The sequence below is a fragment of the Marmota monax genome, unplaced genomic scaffold (genome assembly GCF_021218885.2).
Source record: "Marmota monax isolate L192 unplaced genomic scaffold, Marmota_monax_Labrador192_F-V1.1 WCK01_AAM20220418_F8-fsc00064, whole genome shotgun sequence".
In the NCBI taxonomy this organism is placed as follows: Eukaryota; Metazoa; Chordata; class Mammalia; order Rodentia; family Sciuridae; genus Marmota; species Marmota monax.
In genome coordinates, this window is record NW_026694542.1 from 9819538 (window position 1) to 9835199 (window position 15662).

The 15662-nt window shown below is 56.8% G+C and overlaps 1 protein-coding gene across 14 annotated transcripts in view; it reads right to left on the reverse strand.

The window, feature by feature from the left end:
• Window positions 1–15662, reverse strand: part of Srcin1 (SRC kinase signaling inhibitor 1) — a 66057-nt gene that overhangs the window by 36832 nt on the left and 13563 nt on the right. For 11 of the 14 annotated variants that reach the window (XM_058571567.1, XM_058571568.1, XM_058571564.1 and 8 more), the window contains 2 exons: window positions 3762–4063; window positions 638–736 (listed from right to left, as the gene is read on the reverse strand). In XM_058571567.1, the coding sequence (XP_058427550.1) occupies window positions 638–736; window positions 3762–4040 (378 nt within the window). In that variant the 5' untranslated portion in view covers window positions 4041–4063. The remainder of the gene's footprint in view (window positions 1–637; window positions 737–3761; window positions 4064–15662) is intronic. The other 3 variants (XM_058571566.1, XM_058571574.1, XM_046420423.2) reach the window with 1 other exon arrangement.

Below are 15662 nucleotides of genomic sequence, written 5' to 3' on the forward strand. Positions count from 1 at the left end.
GTCCAGGCTTGAGCTGGAGCCCAGCCCTAGTGTCCTAAGTGTGTCCCATCAGGGAAACTGAGACTTGATGAGAAACCTGGGAACAAGGACAGAACCAATGGCAAGATGCCCAAGTGTTCTTAAAAACTTGAGATTAAGCCTTGAGCATAGAAAGACGGGTGGGAGAGAGACATCCTGTAGCACTTCCTGATGGTAGATCATCAGAGGAAGGTTGGTGGTGCTCAGAAATGGAAGAGTAGGGTGTGGATAAGGGAATAAGATGATCTCCTGAGGGGGGTGGAGAAGAAGAGACCTCTGGAAATGCAAGGAGCAAGATGGGATATGGGATTCTCCTTTTTAAAGGAGAAAGAATGTAGAAGTGTGTGTGTGTGTGTGTGTGTTAGTCCTGAGCATGGTCCCTCAAAAAGCTCCTTCCTCCAAACCAGCTAGTTTGGGGAGGTCATTGTAGGAAATTAGATAACCAGGGGAGTTGCAGGTACAGGCCATAGATGTCTCCCCAAAATGGGGGGGGGGTCCTACATAAAAGAGAAAGGATTGCAAAATTAAAATTCTGGATATCCCCCCTCCAAAAGAAAAAATTCCTCCCCAAAGCCAAGCTCTGCCATGGGTTTGGGGGTGGTGGAGGTGGGTGACTCACCTGGGCAGGCTGGCCAGCCCCGGAGGGGGCGGAGTCGCCATGGAGGTGGGAGCAGAGGGAGCTGAGGAGGCACACAGGGTCCACGGTCCAGCCGCCAACCTGTGTGTGTGAAGCGGGGGACACCCCATTAGGGGGAGCGGGCAGGAGCCGCTGGGGCTGTGACAGGGCAGGGAAGGGCATGGCTGGGGCAAGCCTTGGGGCACAGAGGTCACACCACAGAGGGATGGAGGGTCTCTTACATTGGCTGCATCTCTAACTAGTACCAGGGCCATTTCTGGATGTTTGTCTCTCCTGTCGGGAGGAGGGTTCCCTGAGCCCAGAGCAGGGGCTTCCCTACCAGATATTCCTGAACTAAATCCCTGTGTCCTTCCTGACTTCCTCCCAGTGCCTGCCTGCCTGCCACATATTACACAGGGAGCTGCTCCTGGCCTTCTCCCTCCTCCTGAGGATGCCACCTCAGGCCTCACAGACATGGGAACACTGAGTAGGAACAACTTCACCCCACTTGTCTCTGCCCCAACAGCACATCTCCTTTCCCTGTTAACTCAGTGGAAGTGACTTCCTCTCCTACCCCAAGGCCACCAGACCTGATTCCTCGGGGACCCGTCCTCACAACCCTCTGGGCTTCAGCATCTTCAGCTTCATACCTCCCTTCCCCTGAGGGCCACTGAGCCAGTGTCATGCTTAGGCCCCCAGCACCCTGTGACATGTGAATTGGCCACTTAGACTCCGAGGGAGGGAATGGATGCTCAGAGAGTGGTTGTGCTTGGATTCACTCCCTGGGTATTTGCTCATGCCAGTGAACATGCCAGCTGCCTATGAGGCCCCTAAACATGGCCACATCCTGTCTCCCAGGCCTGCCACCCCTTGAAGCTACCACCAGGATAGCTTCATTTCCAGCTAAACCTTCCCAGAAGGTCTGTGGTCAGGGCTCTGGTTCGTCACCATCTCCGATCTCCTTAACCCCTGAAATTGGCCATTACGTCACTATGCCAAGAGAAATGAGTCCTTAGCCCTCTCCGGGCCCATAACTCCTGGCTGCTCCCCACTCACTCATCTGGACTTCGGAAGTACAGGTCCTCTTCCAGCAGCTGCTCCCTAGGGCCTTCCTTTTCTTCCTCATGGATGCAGAAGTTTCCTGGTACCCTTCCCTGACTATCACAGGCTCTCTTCTCTCTGCCTTGATGGCCCTCTTATGTCCCAGGACCTACTTCACAAGTCTCCTCCTGAAGCTGTGGTTGCTCTGAAGTTGGAGGCATCCTCCCTGAAGGCCCCACCCACTCCTCAACTCCTCTTATATTCCTCCCCCCCAGACATTTCCTCCCCACCCTCCTGATCTCTCCAAGGCACCAACATCTCTCTGTCACCCTATTTTTTCCCGTCATTGCCTCCTAGATCCAGGCAGCAAACAACTTGCGCTTAGTCACCCCTCCCATCGCCACCCCTTCTTTTCATCCTTCCAGGTATACTCTTCCTCTTCTCCTTTCCTTGCCTCCAGCCCCCTAGGGGCCCTCCTAGTCACCATTCCAAAACAAGCATGTCACCACGCTCTCTGGTCCCAATTTCCAGCCTTCCCTTGTATGTATATCCCGCAGCTCCCCAACCCCCTGAGCCTCTGGCACCAGCCAAGGGGAAATCTGCGCCACTCCCCAAACCAACTCTGGTATATGCTCATGCCACTGCCCCCCACCCCCGCACCTCCAAGGACAGCATTCTCTTCCTCTCCTCAAACCCTTTCCTCCTTCCAAGCAGCTTTTCCTTCTGGAAGCCTTCCCTGATCAGGTCTGCCCACCTGATATCCCCTCCTCTGAACCCTCTCCATTCGAACTGTGTCCCTCATACAAAGTTTAACCATCCTTCCTCCCCTTTCCCCCCATTTGTCATCAAATGCCCCTGTTCCCACCAAGCCAGAGCACACAGGGCAACCATGGAGGGCCAGATGCTCATCTGTAGCTCTTCTTTATCCCAACCTGACCCTGCTCCCAGGAGGACTCTGGAGCTGGGGGAAGGCAAAAGCCAGACAGAACTAGAGGTGACCTCAGGGGGCGCAAACAGGGTACCAGAAATGTGCCAATGTGTCCTTGTTCCCTGCAGTGAGGGTAGGGACAGGGATGCTTCTCCCCAGCCACACCCAGTACTACCTGGATAAGGGAGACAGAGCAAGACAGAGCGACACTCCCCAAGTATTGACTGAAAGGATGCTAATTTGATGTGTCACCATCCCTTAGTCTCTTCTCCCAGAGGGGACAATACCTGAGTCTCAGCAGCTAATGTGCAGCAATCATTAAGGCACCCCACAAATTCAGAACAGAAAGCAGAATACTAGTCCCAAGAAAGAACTTTCTTACAGATCAGAAGCTCATGCTTGGTGGAGGGGTGCAGTCGGGAACCCAAGGATTGGGGGAAGGTTGAAAAGGGAAGCGTTGGGCCTGGGGCGTAGCTTGGTGATGGAGCCCTGGCCTAGCATGCATGCGCCCCACCCCAAATGGAAGGAAAACGTCCAGTCCAGAGGCGGAGGCAAAGGCCCCAACTCCCTCTGTAAGCAGGAAACAAACAAAGCAACACAGAGAGAGACCTCTAGCTCAGAATCACTCAGTGAGTCTTGGGATGAATCAGGGAGGAAGAGGTAAAAGACCCCAGTTGGGGCTCTATTCTTGAAGGGAGTGTGGACACATCAGATCCACCCTGCTGAGAATTCACAGACCCCACCTCTTAGGGCCCACTGGGGGTGCCAAAGCCAAACATTCCAACTCCACCACTGGGCAGACCCTTGGGCTCAGAAGCCTCAGTCCCCATGGCTGTCCCTTCCCTTCCTCCCAGCCACTGCTCGGCCTCCAAGGCACACCTTCCTGCCCTTCTGCCCAAACAGCCTGAGGTGAAAAGGCTGGGTTCTCTCTACTCAATCCGTGCTCCAAATGCCACCACAGCTGAGCCCCCAATCCGCTTCCCCAGGCTCCAGAAAAGGCCAGCCAGGGCCACTGCCCTGGGGAGACAGTTCCCCAGCTCTGCCCTCCCGCCTCCCATCTGCCGCAGACGCCTCTCATTTGGATTGAGCCTGGGGCACGGGAGCACCGGTCAGCCTCCCTCCCCGCCCGCCGCCCCAGCCCGCAGGGCTCCCACTCACCTGCTCGCGCATCCTGTCCTGCTGGCCTCGGAGGGCCAGGGCGTGCTGGGGGTACTTGCTCTTCAGGTGGTCCATGAAGGCATCACGCTTGCGATCGGCGTCCGCCTTCTGGAGCCCGCTGAGAGCCTCCAGGCTCTGGGCGGCGATCACCGTGTGCCGCCGCTCCGACGTGTGCACCAGCCCCACGTTGGAGAAGCGCCGGCCCCCGCCGCCCCCGCCGCCCCCTCCCCCCAGGGTCCGGTACTCCCGCGGGTACTCGGCATCGTCCGCAGACAGCATGGGGGGGCTGCTCCGCTCCGGATCTGCGAGAGGGGAGAGGGGCGCAGCGGGGTCACGGCGTGCCTGGCCTGGGGCTGCCACCCCCACCGGGGGTCCCTGCGGGGCGGGTCGCAGCCGGCCTAAGCTTAGGGACAGAAAGGCTTCTGGGGTGTGTTCAGAGTTGCCGGTCCCCCCGTGGGGTACTAAGGGAGGGTAGACCAGGTGGAAAGTTCACTTAGCGAGGTGTGGGTGGGGAGCAAGGCCAGGAAGCAACTTCGTGTTCCTCCTCCTGAGGCTGGGGCGATAATGACAGTGGGAGGTGCTGTCCTTGAGACCAAAGCATGAGGAGTGGGGCAAAAGGTGGGACACCTTTCTGGTCACACACCCCTTCCCCTTTCTAAAGCTGGTGTACACAGGAGCAGGAAAAGGAGGAGGTGGCTTTTCTATGCTCCTGAAAGATGTAAAACGGAGCCTGCGCGGTGCACCTTTCTAGAGCGTCCTCTAAGGAGAGGCTGGAGGCTCTAGCCTTCTCCTTCAGACCTGCATATCCAGGACAGAGTATCCTCAAGGTTGGGGCTGCCTGTAAAAATGGCCAGGACTGGGATACATTGGGGAGTGAGGGCTTCCCAAGGGGATGGAGGCCCAAGGTCTGGGACAGAGGGACCCCCATTTCCCTCCCTTCCCAGAGACAAACAGATAGACAGACAGGAGAGGCTGGCACAGAGAGAACAGCGAGAGATGGATTTGGGACAAACTTAAAGAAAAAAGAAAGCAGACAGAACAGCTCAGTCCCCTACCCCACCACTTTTTCAGTCTCTCCTCCCAACACACACACAATCTCAAGACCCATAAGAGACGCACAGGGGACAAAGGACAGTACAGAAGCAAGAAACAAAGAGAAGGCCGGGGGTTGAGGTCCCCATGCAGAACTCTGAATCCCTTCCCAGATGCCCACCAGACCTGAGCTCCTGGCCTCTCCTGCCCTGCTGTTCCCTACCCTTGAGCTCACATGACCCATGGCTAGAGGTTCCAGAAGTTGTCCTCACCCCACGCTCAGCCATATTCCTGGGCATACAACAGAGTTCTGCCCTTTCTCTCTCCCAGAAATCATCCCCATTGGGAAATAAGCAACCTCCCCAGCACCCACCCATCCCCGCAACCCACCACCCTAAAGCAGCACCCCTTCCAAGTGTAGCCTAGGACTAGGGACTCAGGCCCTGCAGGCCTGATTGTCCCCACACTGCCTGATTGGGGTAGGGGGACTTCTCTAAGTGCCAACTAGGGCAAAAAGGGCTGAGGCTGGGAATTCTGGGACTCGGCCAGATTCACCAGTGCCCCGCCTCCCTCCATGCATCCAGTGTTCATCAGGCCTGCGGCCAAGCCTCGGTTACCCTCTGCCAACCACAGGAGGAAAAGGGGAATTTAGCCGCATTTTAAGAAAAGCCACCCAGGCCACTGAGTCAGACACACACACACTCCTCCCCTGGCCGTGGCTAAGGCATGTACATCTGGAGCTCACAGCCTGAGAGGATCCAGAAACTCCCACCAAAACCATGGGAAGAGCATCTCCTGCCGGCACGGAGATCCGCAGCCTACCAGGGCCTCCCCACCATTATCATGGCCCAAGAGCCCCTATCTCCCTCGTTAGATGGGTGTTACTGTGGTCGTTTCAGAGATGGCTATAGAGACTCAGAGGTCTGGTGACAAGCCCAAAGCTGCAGTGAGTGGTAGAGGCCAAATTTGATACCAGTGTCTTAGGTTGGCACGCCACACTTCCCTTTGCAGATGACAGTTGTATTGAGGGTGCATGGCCCAGAGCAGGGTGGGCTTCCTTGCTTATCTACCAGTCTCCCAGATGCTAGGCATCAGGGTCACCCCCTCCCTTCCTAAGGGATCCTTCATCCGTCACACCACAATCACTGTCCCCTGCTGTGCTCCCCTAGTGAGGTCCAGGTACAGAGATGACTTTGAGAGGAACATTGCTTTATACTGTAATAATTGTACCTTTATTTTTATAAGGATTAGGGAAAAAAATCCCAATGAGAAGGTCCAACTACTGGTTTCATAGATACTGTTCCTTTGTGATCGCAGTGAGATAAGGTTTCCTCTAAGTAAAAGCATTTAAGTTTAAAGTGAGTTAATAAAAACTATATTGAGTTAATACAATGCCAACGGCTCCCTGATATGGAAGAGATCCTGGAACCCGTTCTGGAGTTCAGCCCTAGCCCTGCCCGAGCCAAGACACCTCCCCTTGTGACAGCCAGCCTTGTTCCTCTGCCTTCCTTGGGTTCTGAACATACATAGCTGCGGCTACAGGTTTCTAAATTCCCTCTTCTAGCTGCTAGCCTCCTGGCCCCAGAAGAGACCTTTATCTCCTCCCTGTCCTCCTTCATGCCCTTCCTTCTCTACCTCCTGGGGGGATCTTGGGGGACACGTCTGGAGTGGGCAAGCAGAGTATCTGTCTGAGACGGGCAGTGACTGTGGGGGACCCCCAAGACTCATCTGGCTCTTCCAGGCAGATGATGGCAGAGTGATCCCAGAGCAGGCAGAGAGGGGGCAGAGTGGGAGCCCCAGGCTGTGCTTTGTGACCACAATCTCATCTTTCTGGGGAAGGGCTAGGTAGTGGGGAAGGATACGCTGAGCAGGCCTGAACTGAGACGGGAGCAGGATGAGTCTCACCACCTCTAGAGGCCAGGGCTCGCCCGCCCCTGGCATTGAGGGGACAGTGCAGACTCTGGGGGGTGGGAGATGGGGAGGGAGCTGGAGAGACAACCTGCTAACTCCAAGGGGCAGCAGCAAGGAGGGACTTTGGTTTGAAATGCTTTAGAATCAATTTAAGAACTTTCGAGATTCTTGGCTTTGTTTAACAAAAAGAAGCTGGAGCATCTGAGTACCTCAGTTGTCCTGGCTCCCCACCCCGTACACACTCAACTTCTTTCTGCAGGGCCCAGTGGAGCTGGGAGGACCAGCGGGGCTCCTGGTGGGGGAGCCATCTGGATGCCCTTAGGAGAGAGGTTCCACTGCTGGCCTCCAGGCAACCCTGAAAACTCAGACATGACTTCATCTCCTGGGGCCTCCCAAGCACCTCAAGTCAGAGCACTGGGAGAAAAAAGCCCTGCCAGAGAGGCACCTGGGTTTAGTCACCTCCGTCCTCCAGCCACCCCAGGCTAGCCACTCATTTAGTTATCCATTCAGTCAGCAAATCTCCCCTAGGGAGCCCCAGATCTTAATCTGTAAAATGGGGATGTTAACTCCAAATCCTGTCCCACACACTGAGTGGGAAGTTCAGTGGAAGAGAATGGAGAAGCAAGGACATTGTTGTCAATGAAAGATATTCCTGACCTGTGGTGTATGGGTCCTGGCAGGATGACCTCCCGATTACCCCTGAGCCTGTTCCAGCCACCACAAGTTCTCAAGCAGCCCTAACCCTCCCGAGACTGAGCAGCCCAGGAAACGCCAGGAAGATCGATTCCAATATAGCAAGCAGCAGGCTGCAGGCTGGCGGCCCTGGGCCAATCGATACTTTCTGTTCAGTGGTGGGGCCCTGCTGGGGGACCAGGGCAGGTTCTACTGGGAGGGATATGGGGGCTGAAGGACCCTGAGCCAGGGAACTCTAGGGTGAGGGAAGCAGAACTGGGGTGTGCTGGGGGAGTTGGTATGGGAATGAAGCCCCCCACCAAGGGATGCAGATTAATGCAGATTAGGGGAGCCAGGGAGGTATGGAGGCTGCAGGTCTCCCTTCTCTCCAAGGGCCCTTCACAGTCAAGGCCTACTCTAATTCTTTTTTTTTTTTTTTTTGTACGAGGGATTGAACCCAGGGGTACTTAACCACCGAGCCACATCCTCAGTCCTTTTCATGTTCTATTTTGAGACAGGTCTCGCTAAGGTGATTAGAGCCTCACTAAATTGCTGAAGCTGGCTTTGAACTTGCAATCCTCCTGCCTCAGCCTCCTTATTGCAGGGATTACAGGTTTATGCCATCATGCCTAGCTTAATTATTGAATCTTGAATCAGAGTCAAGGGAAGATGCTAGGGACTGGCGAAACTGAACATTACAATGAGGGAAAGCAGAAGATGGGGAGGGGGAACTCTGTCCCGCTCTGCTCAGCCTGGTAAATCAAGGAAGGTGAAAATGGGGGAGGCTGGGGTGACCAGGAAGCAGTGGGCTCCCCCCAGTGGCCAGCTGAAAATAAAGGCGCAGGTGCTGGAGAAGAGAGCGACAGTTATTTGTTCCGACAATTCCAAATTCCACGTTTATTTATGGGCCTGACTTATTTTTATCCTCCACAGCTTTCTTTTACATGAGATCACTGTAACTCATTATAAAAATTAAGATCGCAACATCTTAGTGACACCATCTCATAAGCCGTTGGACCCATCCCCACCTGGCGTCTTCACCCTGAATGTCACCGTCTAGTCTGTCCTCTGGCTGCTGCTGGGCAGCATTCACACATGACATCATCATCAGAGGAAGAGAATGGGGAGAGAGGAGGGTGGGGGAGAAGGCGGAAGGGAGACAAAGGGGGAAATTAGAGGGAAAAGCAAAACCCTAAGCCTCGGCAGAGAGAGCGCAAAGGACTCTGGGGGCCATTGGGGCAGGCCTCACCAGGCCCCCAGCTCAGGACCCTGTCTCCCTCTCCCTGGAGAGATCAAGAGGCCAGGCAAGGCTGTCACATGTGTGCCTCGGATCCACTGCCTGGGCAGAGGCAGGCTGCAGGCCTGGCAAGAGGAAGGGCAAAAAGCTCTCTCTCCCCCAGGGCCTCCAGAACTAGGCAGGGTGAGGGGAAGTGCTCACAGAAATTGGTAGAAGCATACAGGGCCTGCCTCTGACCCTGAGCGCCTTGCCACACACACGGGCAAACACCTGCAGCACGAGGTTCCCTCAGTCCCCCCTCTGCAGCCAAAGCAAGAGGAGCCCAAGGTGCCCTGGAGGAGGCCCGAGGCGCTGCCACCATCAATTCTACCTGATGACTCCATCCTGCTGACACCTAATGCAGCAGGAAGCACACTGTGCCTGGAGGTGAGAGGCCAGAGGACAAAGGTCAGCCAGGGATGGATCTGTCTCTAGCCTGGCTGAGGCCCTGGGAAGCCTGCCCCTGCCCACCTAGCAAAAAACCTGGCCTCTGTCTTTGGGTGCCCGGCTGTTTTCCCTCTGTGCCCGTGCCCCACACCCCACTGTCTGTCTGTGGGTCTTTGGAGCAGAAGCCCATCTGTGTCTGTTTTCTAAAACCAGCTTTTCCGCCCCATACCACAGCAACCAAAGTCATTTTCCGGGCAATTGCCTTCCTGTAAACATTCCTGTGTAATATCCCCCCAAATTGCTAATGCCCAGCGCCCTGTTGAGTCTCCCTGTCACTCCAGCCAGAGCCACAGAGGCCTGGGCAGGGCTGGGGGGAGGACTTTGGAGGGAGGGAGGCCACTGGACTGGGTATCAGAAACAGGGGCTCAGCTTGGCTCCAGCCAGGGACCCCCAGACCTGTACCCAGGACCTCCCTGTTCCCTGCCAACCCAGTAAACCACTCTCCCACCCCACCCCCCAGTATCAGGCCACCTCAAGAGAGCCTGTCTGGTGTGGGGGGGAGGACAGAGGAATGACGAGGGGTCTTGGGATGGGGTCTTTGGGGAGGGCCTCTAAGTAACGGAGCTGAAAGCATAGGGGAGGTTAGATGATAAAGGTGACTCCAGGTGACAGGAGTCAGGGGAAGGCAAGGCCAGGCAAGCTGTCATCATTGCGTCCCCACGGAAGGCAGTGCCCCTCCCCCCAGGTATGAGAGGGAAGACGGAGAGGAAGGAAGAGGCCAAGCAGAGCCTGTTCTCCCAAGATGGGCCCTGCCCACTGTGTGGGCACCGCAGTGGGGAGAGAAGGTGAGCAAGGCAGGAGGGTATAGAGGGTCCTTGGCTGGTGACATCCCTGGGCCCTGTCCCCATCATCAGCATGGAGCTACAGAGTCACCATGGGGAAGAGCTAGGGCAGGCATGTCCAGCTAGGGCACCTAAGGCCAGGGAGGCTGAGCCTTTTAACCTGAGTCACCGCATGGACTCCCTGCCCAGGGCTGAGGGGAGCGGCGGCAGCCTGTGTTCCTGCGCTCTCTTCCATCCCAGGCCCGGGGACCCTGCTGTCCCCAGTTCCAGGGAGCTGGGCATCTGGACAGGTGGAACAGGAAGGGGGACGAGGGAACCCCTGGAGGGGTTCTGCCAGGAGCAGAGGAGATATGGAGGGGGTGGGGAGGGCAGGAGGCCGCCAGCCACAGCTTCACGCGGACAGAAAAACACAAACCAATTTGCACAGATTTAAAGCCCACCGAAGGCCACTTAGTTGGTAAACGAGTTGGAATCTAATTAAAGGACCTCATCAGGGCTGAGGAAGGAGAGCTCACCTGCCTAGGAGAGGCTGTCAGGGTGGAGCCTGGGCCTCTCTGCTCCCAGCAGAGCTTCTGGAGCCTTCCACAGGGAGGAGCATTTGAGGCTCCCTGGGTGGGGGGCATGGCTGCAGCCACTGCTCCCCCTGCCAGTCTCCCCACCCCAGGACTGTCCTGCTCGCTCCGTCCACTCTCTCAGACTGGGAGCAGTCACAGGACAGGGAGTGCAGTTCCCCAGGCTGAGCACACCCTGGTGCAGACCCACGTCTGCCCCCATCAGACTTGAGCCTCACCCTGGGCAAAGCCTGCCTCCTCGCTCAGGCAGGGCCCTCCTACGGCCAGCTCAGAGCCCTCCTTTACTTCACTGGATTGGGGGCTCCTCATGTCTAGGCCTGTGCCTCCTCCCTCAGCCGAGGGCTCTCCCTGATGGTAGAGATGGCATTCTACACAGATTGGGTGGTCCTGAAGATCAGAACAAGAGGGGGAGACCCAGAAACCACCTCTGGAGGGGGGTGGGGAGAGGGAACAGTCAACGATGCCAGGTTGTGCTCTGTGGCCCCCCAAAAGCCTTTCCCAGTAGCTAAATCGAGACCCAGGCAGCAAAACGGGCCTGGTTACACAGGAGCTGCAGGCAGAGCCAGAGAGGGGACCCAGGTGTCCTGGCTCTTGGGAACAAGGACTTTTCCATTCCACTATGCCACTTCCCAGAAAGCAACTGCCAGGGGAGCCCCTCTCTAGGCCCCAGGCCCCAGGAGGACACAGACTAACAAGCTCGGAGTCACCAAGCACACTGTAGCACCCGAGCCCAGAGACACACGCTGGAGGGCCATGCCCAATAAGGCCCTGGGTACTCAGCCCTGGGGAGGCAGTATGCTGAGCACACAGATGCCAGGGTCTCCACGTAACAACCCGACCACACACTCAGACAAGACCCCCCTCTTTCTAAAAGGGCCAACAAGTCAGAATTTCAGAGCTACAAACGCCCCCCTTCTTTATGCTCCTCCCTCCCACACACAGCAGGCAAAACTGTGGCATTACCAAAAATCACTGAATCTGAGGGTGAGAAAGCTCTGCTCAAACCCAGCTCTGCCACTAACTAGTTATGTGACCTTGAGGAGGTCAGGAACCTCTCTGAGCCTCAATCCTCCCATTTGTTAAAAAAAAAAAAATATCCATCATGGACAGGTATGCAGGTTGCACATTGCACAGGGCATCCGACCAAGGAAATGAGGGGAGGCCGGTTCCTTCCTGATCTCCCCCTGAGCTTCATTTGCTTTCACTCTGCTGTCAGAGTTGTATCATACCAGGACTGTGGGCTTTTGCATTTTAGCGTCTAATGAAGATTTGGCTAATTGGCTTCCTTGGAAAAGGAGGGGGTGGAGATGCGGAAAGGAGCATGTCACCCTCAGTCTGAAGCCTGAGTTGGAAAAGCTGGGAACAGCCCTGGCAGTGCCCACACGGTGCTGTGTTAACAAGCTAACTTCTGCCTGGCGTCTCCACTGCGCACCGCCGAGGGAAGGTGTCCTGTCAGCTCCGCATCTTGGAGAGGCAGCGGGAGGGAGGGAGGGGCCTGTCCTCCTGGCTTGCATGGACTCAGAGGACACCACAATGCCCTCTCCCCCAAGGGGCTCTCTGGCCCCAGGGGCTGCACCTGGAAGAGCAGGTGTGAGCCAAAGAGCCTCACTTACACCTTGAGAGCTACGGGGCAGAGTGCAGGGCCGGGAGAAGCACGTCTCCAGGGGGAGAAGCCACATCTGTCACTCCATCTGGGGTGGGGTGGGGTCCACGCTGTGTTCAAGGGCCTCGTAAATATCGGGCAGAGGACCAAGTCTTGCAGACCCCTCAAAGTCCACCTCAAAGAGACCCCATCCTCCATGGGGCTCAGCCCTCCCTGGAAAGCCCTGTCCCTGTCCTGGGACCCCTGGAGAGCTCCCTCGGCCGCCTGAGCCACAGATGCCTGGGGCTTCTGGGCACAGTGGCCCGGGCAGCATGTCTGCTGCTCAGCTGCTGTCAGACCCGTGCCCACAGCACTCGCCCACCAACCAGGCTGCCTCCCCTGCATCCTCCATCAACACGCAGAGGGACACACCAGGGCCCAGCCAGGACGGGGGTCATCGCCCTCCCCCACCACTCTGAGGCCATCTTAGACTTCAGGTGACAGGAGTCACCTGGGCCAACAGGGCACCTTATCCAGGCACACACACCAAGTGCACCCAAGTCCCCCAGAGAGGTTGCGGCCCAGCTGGGGCTCCCTCGAGTGTCCAGCTTGGGTGGAGGACAGTGGGGATGTCACGGAGGCACTTTCCTGGGGCCCTCGCCTACTTGGCCAAGTTCGGGGCTTCCTTGCTGAAGTGTTTCCATTCTGTTCTGAAACACAGGATGGTCCCAGGATGGGCCCGGGGACTTCAAGGACATCCCGCTTCTGACAGCTGCTTAAGCAATGCCAAAGCCAAAATTCTCCTCTGGGTCTGGGTGCCCCCGTCCTGGTTCCTCCTCTATAGCTTCCAGCTGAGGCTGAGGCTGAGGACAGGGCTGCCCCCGTGTCCATCACTCCCCTGTCCTGCCAGCAGCTGAGGGCCAGCAGCCAAGTCTGCAGCCCATTATGTGCTGTCCCTTGGGACGCCAAGGTTAGCATCCTGAGAGGCGCTGGAGGACGGGAGGAGGAGAGCCCCAAGTTCCCAGAAGGCAGGAGAAGGAGGAGGCAAGTCTCCCACCTGGCCACTGGGTCCAGGCCCACCTGGGAATTTGGGCCAGATCAGAAACCAGGGGAAATTCCCTCTGTTATCTAACCTGAACCCCCACCCCCCCCCGTAGTGGCAGAATGGAAGGTGGAGCGCAGGCTGGAAGGCAGGGACTAAACGGTGTGCTCTGCCCTCTGCTGAAGACTGGAGACCCCCAGTGCTCTCAGACTCAGCCACCTTGAGGGAAGGGCCTAACCTGCCCCGGGGTTAACTGGATGCCAGCAGGGAACCGACACCTCTCCACAAGCCCAGGACAGCCAGGAATCGCGGGGCTCTCGGCTGCCAGGTGAGGCTGCCCTCCCATCGCACAGAAGAGAAGACTGAGGCTCAGGAAGGGCAGCTTGTCTGAAGCTGGAGTGGGTGAGTGAGCCTGACTTCAACCATGGTCTTCTTCCCCGACACCCCGCGGCCCCGAGGAAGATGCCGGTTCTGCCCCTGAGTCTGTCTTAGCTATAAGGACAGAACTTCTCACGTCACTGTCGGTCCCACGCCCTAGGAAGGGACCATCCTGTCCCAGCAACACACAGCCCTTACCCAACCTCTTTAGGGAGATGGGGCTCAATGCTGGGGGAGGGCAGGCGCCCAGCAGTCAGCTCCCTCCTGTGTCCTGGCCTCCAGAGCCTTGACCTTCTACCTGGCCTTGATTGGCAAGTCCCATGTTGTCACCACCCCTCTCTTTGGGTGGCCTTCAGAGCCGCTCTATGGGCCTGACAAGGTCTCAGGAGCCCAGCAGATGACTCCTTCCTGCTTTTTCTAGTAAGCTGCCTTTCCCAGACCCCTCTGCTCCCACACAGTGGCCAGGAACACGTCCAGGGCACGAGCAGCTGCTCCACGGCTCCCAGACCAGCCTTCCCGGCCCCTGCTCCTGCCTCAGGCCTCCCCAGCCTTGGACCTCAGTGTCCAGCTTGATTCTCCTGCCGGAGACGGACGCCTTTCCCCACCACAGCAGCTAAAACTTAGAGCTCCTTGTAGGCTTTTCCATCTGCCACCCCCGCCCCGGCACCTGGGCTTGCTCATGTGACTAGAGGGACCGACTCTCGTCCCCTATGCCCCTCACAGCCCAGCAAGGCAGAACCAATATCCAGACACCAAAGGGTGAGTCTGGAAGTCTGAGTGAGTAGCTGCTTTGTCTATAATTCTCTGGCCAGTGGCCTGAGGCCCTGGATGACCTGTCCAACAGCCAGCCACCTCAGGGACAGGCCCTGCCACCATGAGGATGGAGAAGCCACAACCACATAAGAACTGATGCATATTAACCACACAGTACTTCCTCCTTGCTAACCTACTTCCTTCTCCCCACTGCTACCCTACTGACAGAAGGCCCCAGGCTTGGAAGGAGAAGCTCCCCTCCCCCAGCTGCTTGCCTGCACTGTGCCCCCTGTCTGCGCCCCATGCTTGCGCAGTGGCTAATTCTGGCATCTCATCAGACAGTAATTATGGGGGAATCAGCACGCTGTCATCTCTGCAGCTCGGCACCTGTCACCACGCTGTCCCCAGGCTGTTGGTACAGGACCAGAGGCTGAGGAGGAGGGGTGGACTCAGGCGAGGGGCCCCTGCTCCCTTCCTGCCTCCTGGCCCTCACCTCCCAACCTTCCCACCTCGTGGGCAAGCAATGCACATCAGCTGAGTGGCCCTGGCCACCCAAGGGCTCCCTGTCACTTAGGGCAGACACAGATGTCATGTGTCACATGGACACACACCCATGACCAAACAGCAGGCAGAAGGACAAAGCAAGCCGAGGCTCAAGTCGAAGTCTGCCACCTCCCATGTGTGACCTTGAACAAGTCATTTGATCTGTTTCCTCAGTGGCAAAACGGGGAAATAATGCACAGGAAATAAGGTCGATCAGGTATCTCCTAGCCCAGTGCCTGGTCATTACAGTCACATAGTCATTTAACAATCAGAACACATTCACCATGTGCCAGGCAGTGGCGGGGACAAGGTCGATGGCCACACTGTGGCTCAGGCATCTTGTTGGTTTGGGTGGTGTTTTGTTATTGTTGTTGTTTCTTTGGGTTTTAGTGTCTACAAGAAGCACACATGCACCTCTCCTTGCCACAGTCCCCACTGTTCCCTGTGGTCCGCATCCACTGTCTTGCTCATGTCCTGCCCTCCAAGGCAGTGTGTTTGCTGCCTCCAAGAGCAAAAGCAAACCAGTAGGCAGCTGGAGAGGCTGAGGCAGGAGGATTGCAGGTTCGAGGCCAACCTCAGCAACTCAGCGAGATTTTGTCTCTAAATAAAAAAATAAAAGGGCTGGGGGGGCTGGGGCTGGGGCCCAGCGGTAGAGCGCTCGCCTAGCATGTGCGAGGCCCTGGGTTCATCCTCGGCACCATATAAAAATAAATAAATAAAGGTATTGTGTCCAATTGCAACTAAAAAGGGGGGGGGGGCCTGGGGATGTGGCTCAGTAGTTAGCACCCTGGGTTCAATCCCCCGTACAAAAAAAAAAGGTAAACTAGCAGGCTGGATATATAGAGAACCGACTGTTCAAGGCAGATCACAGGAAGAGATTAGACAGGGCTCTAGGGGTTCAGAGAGGGGAG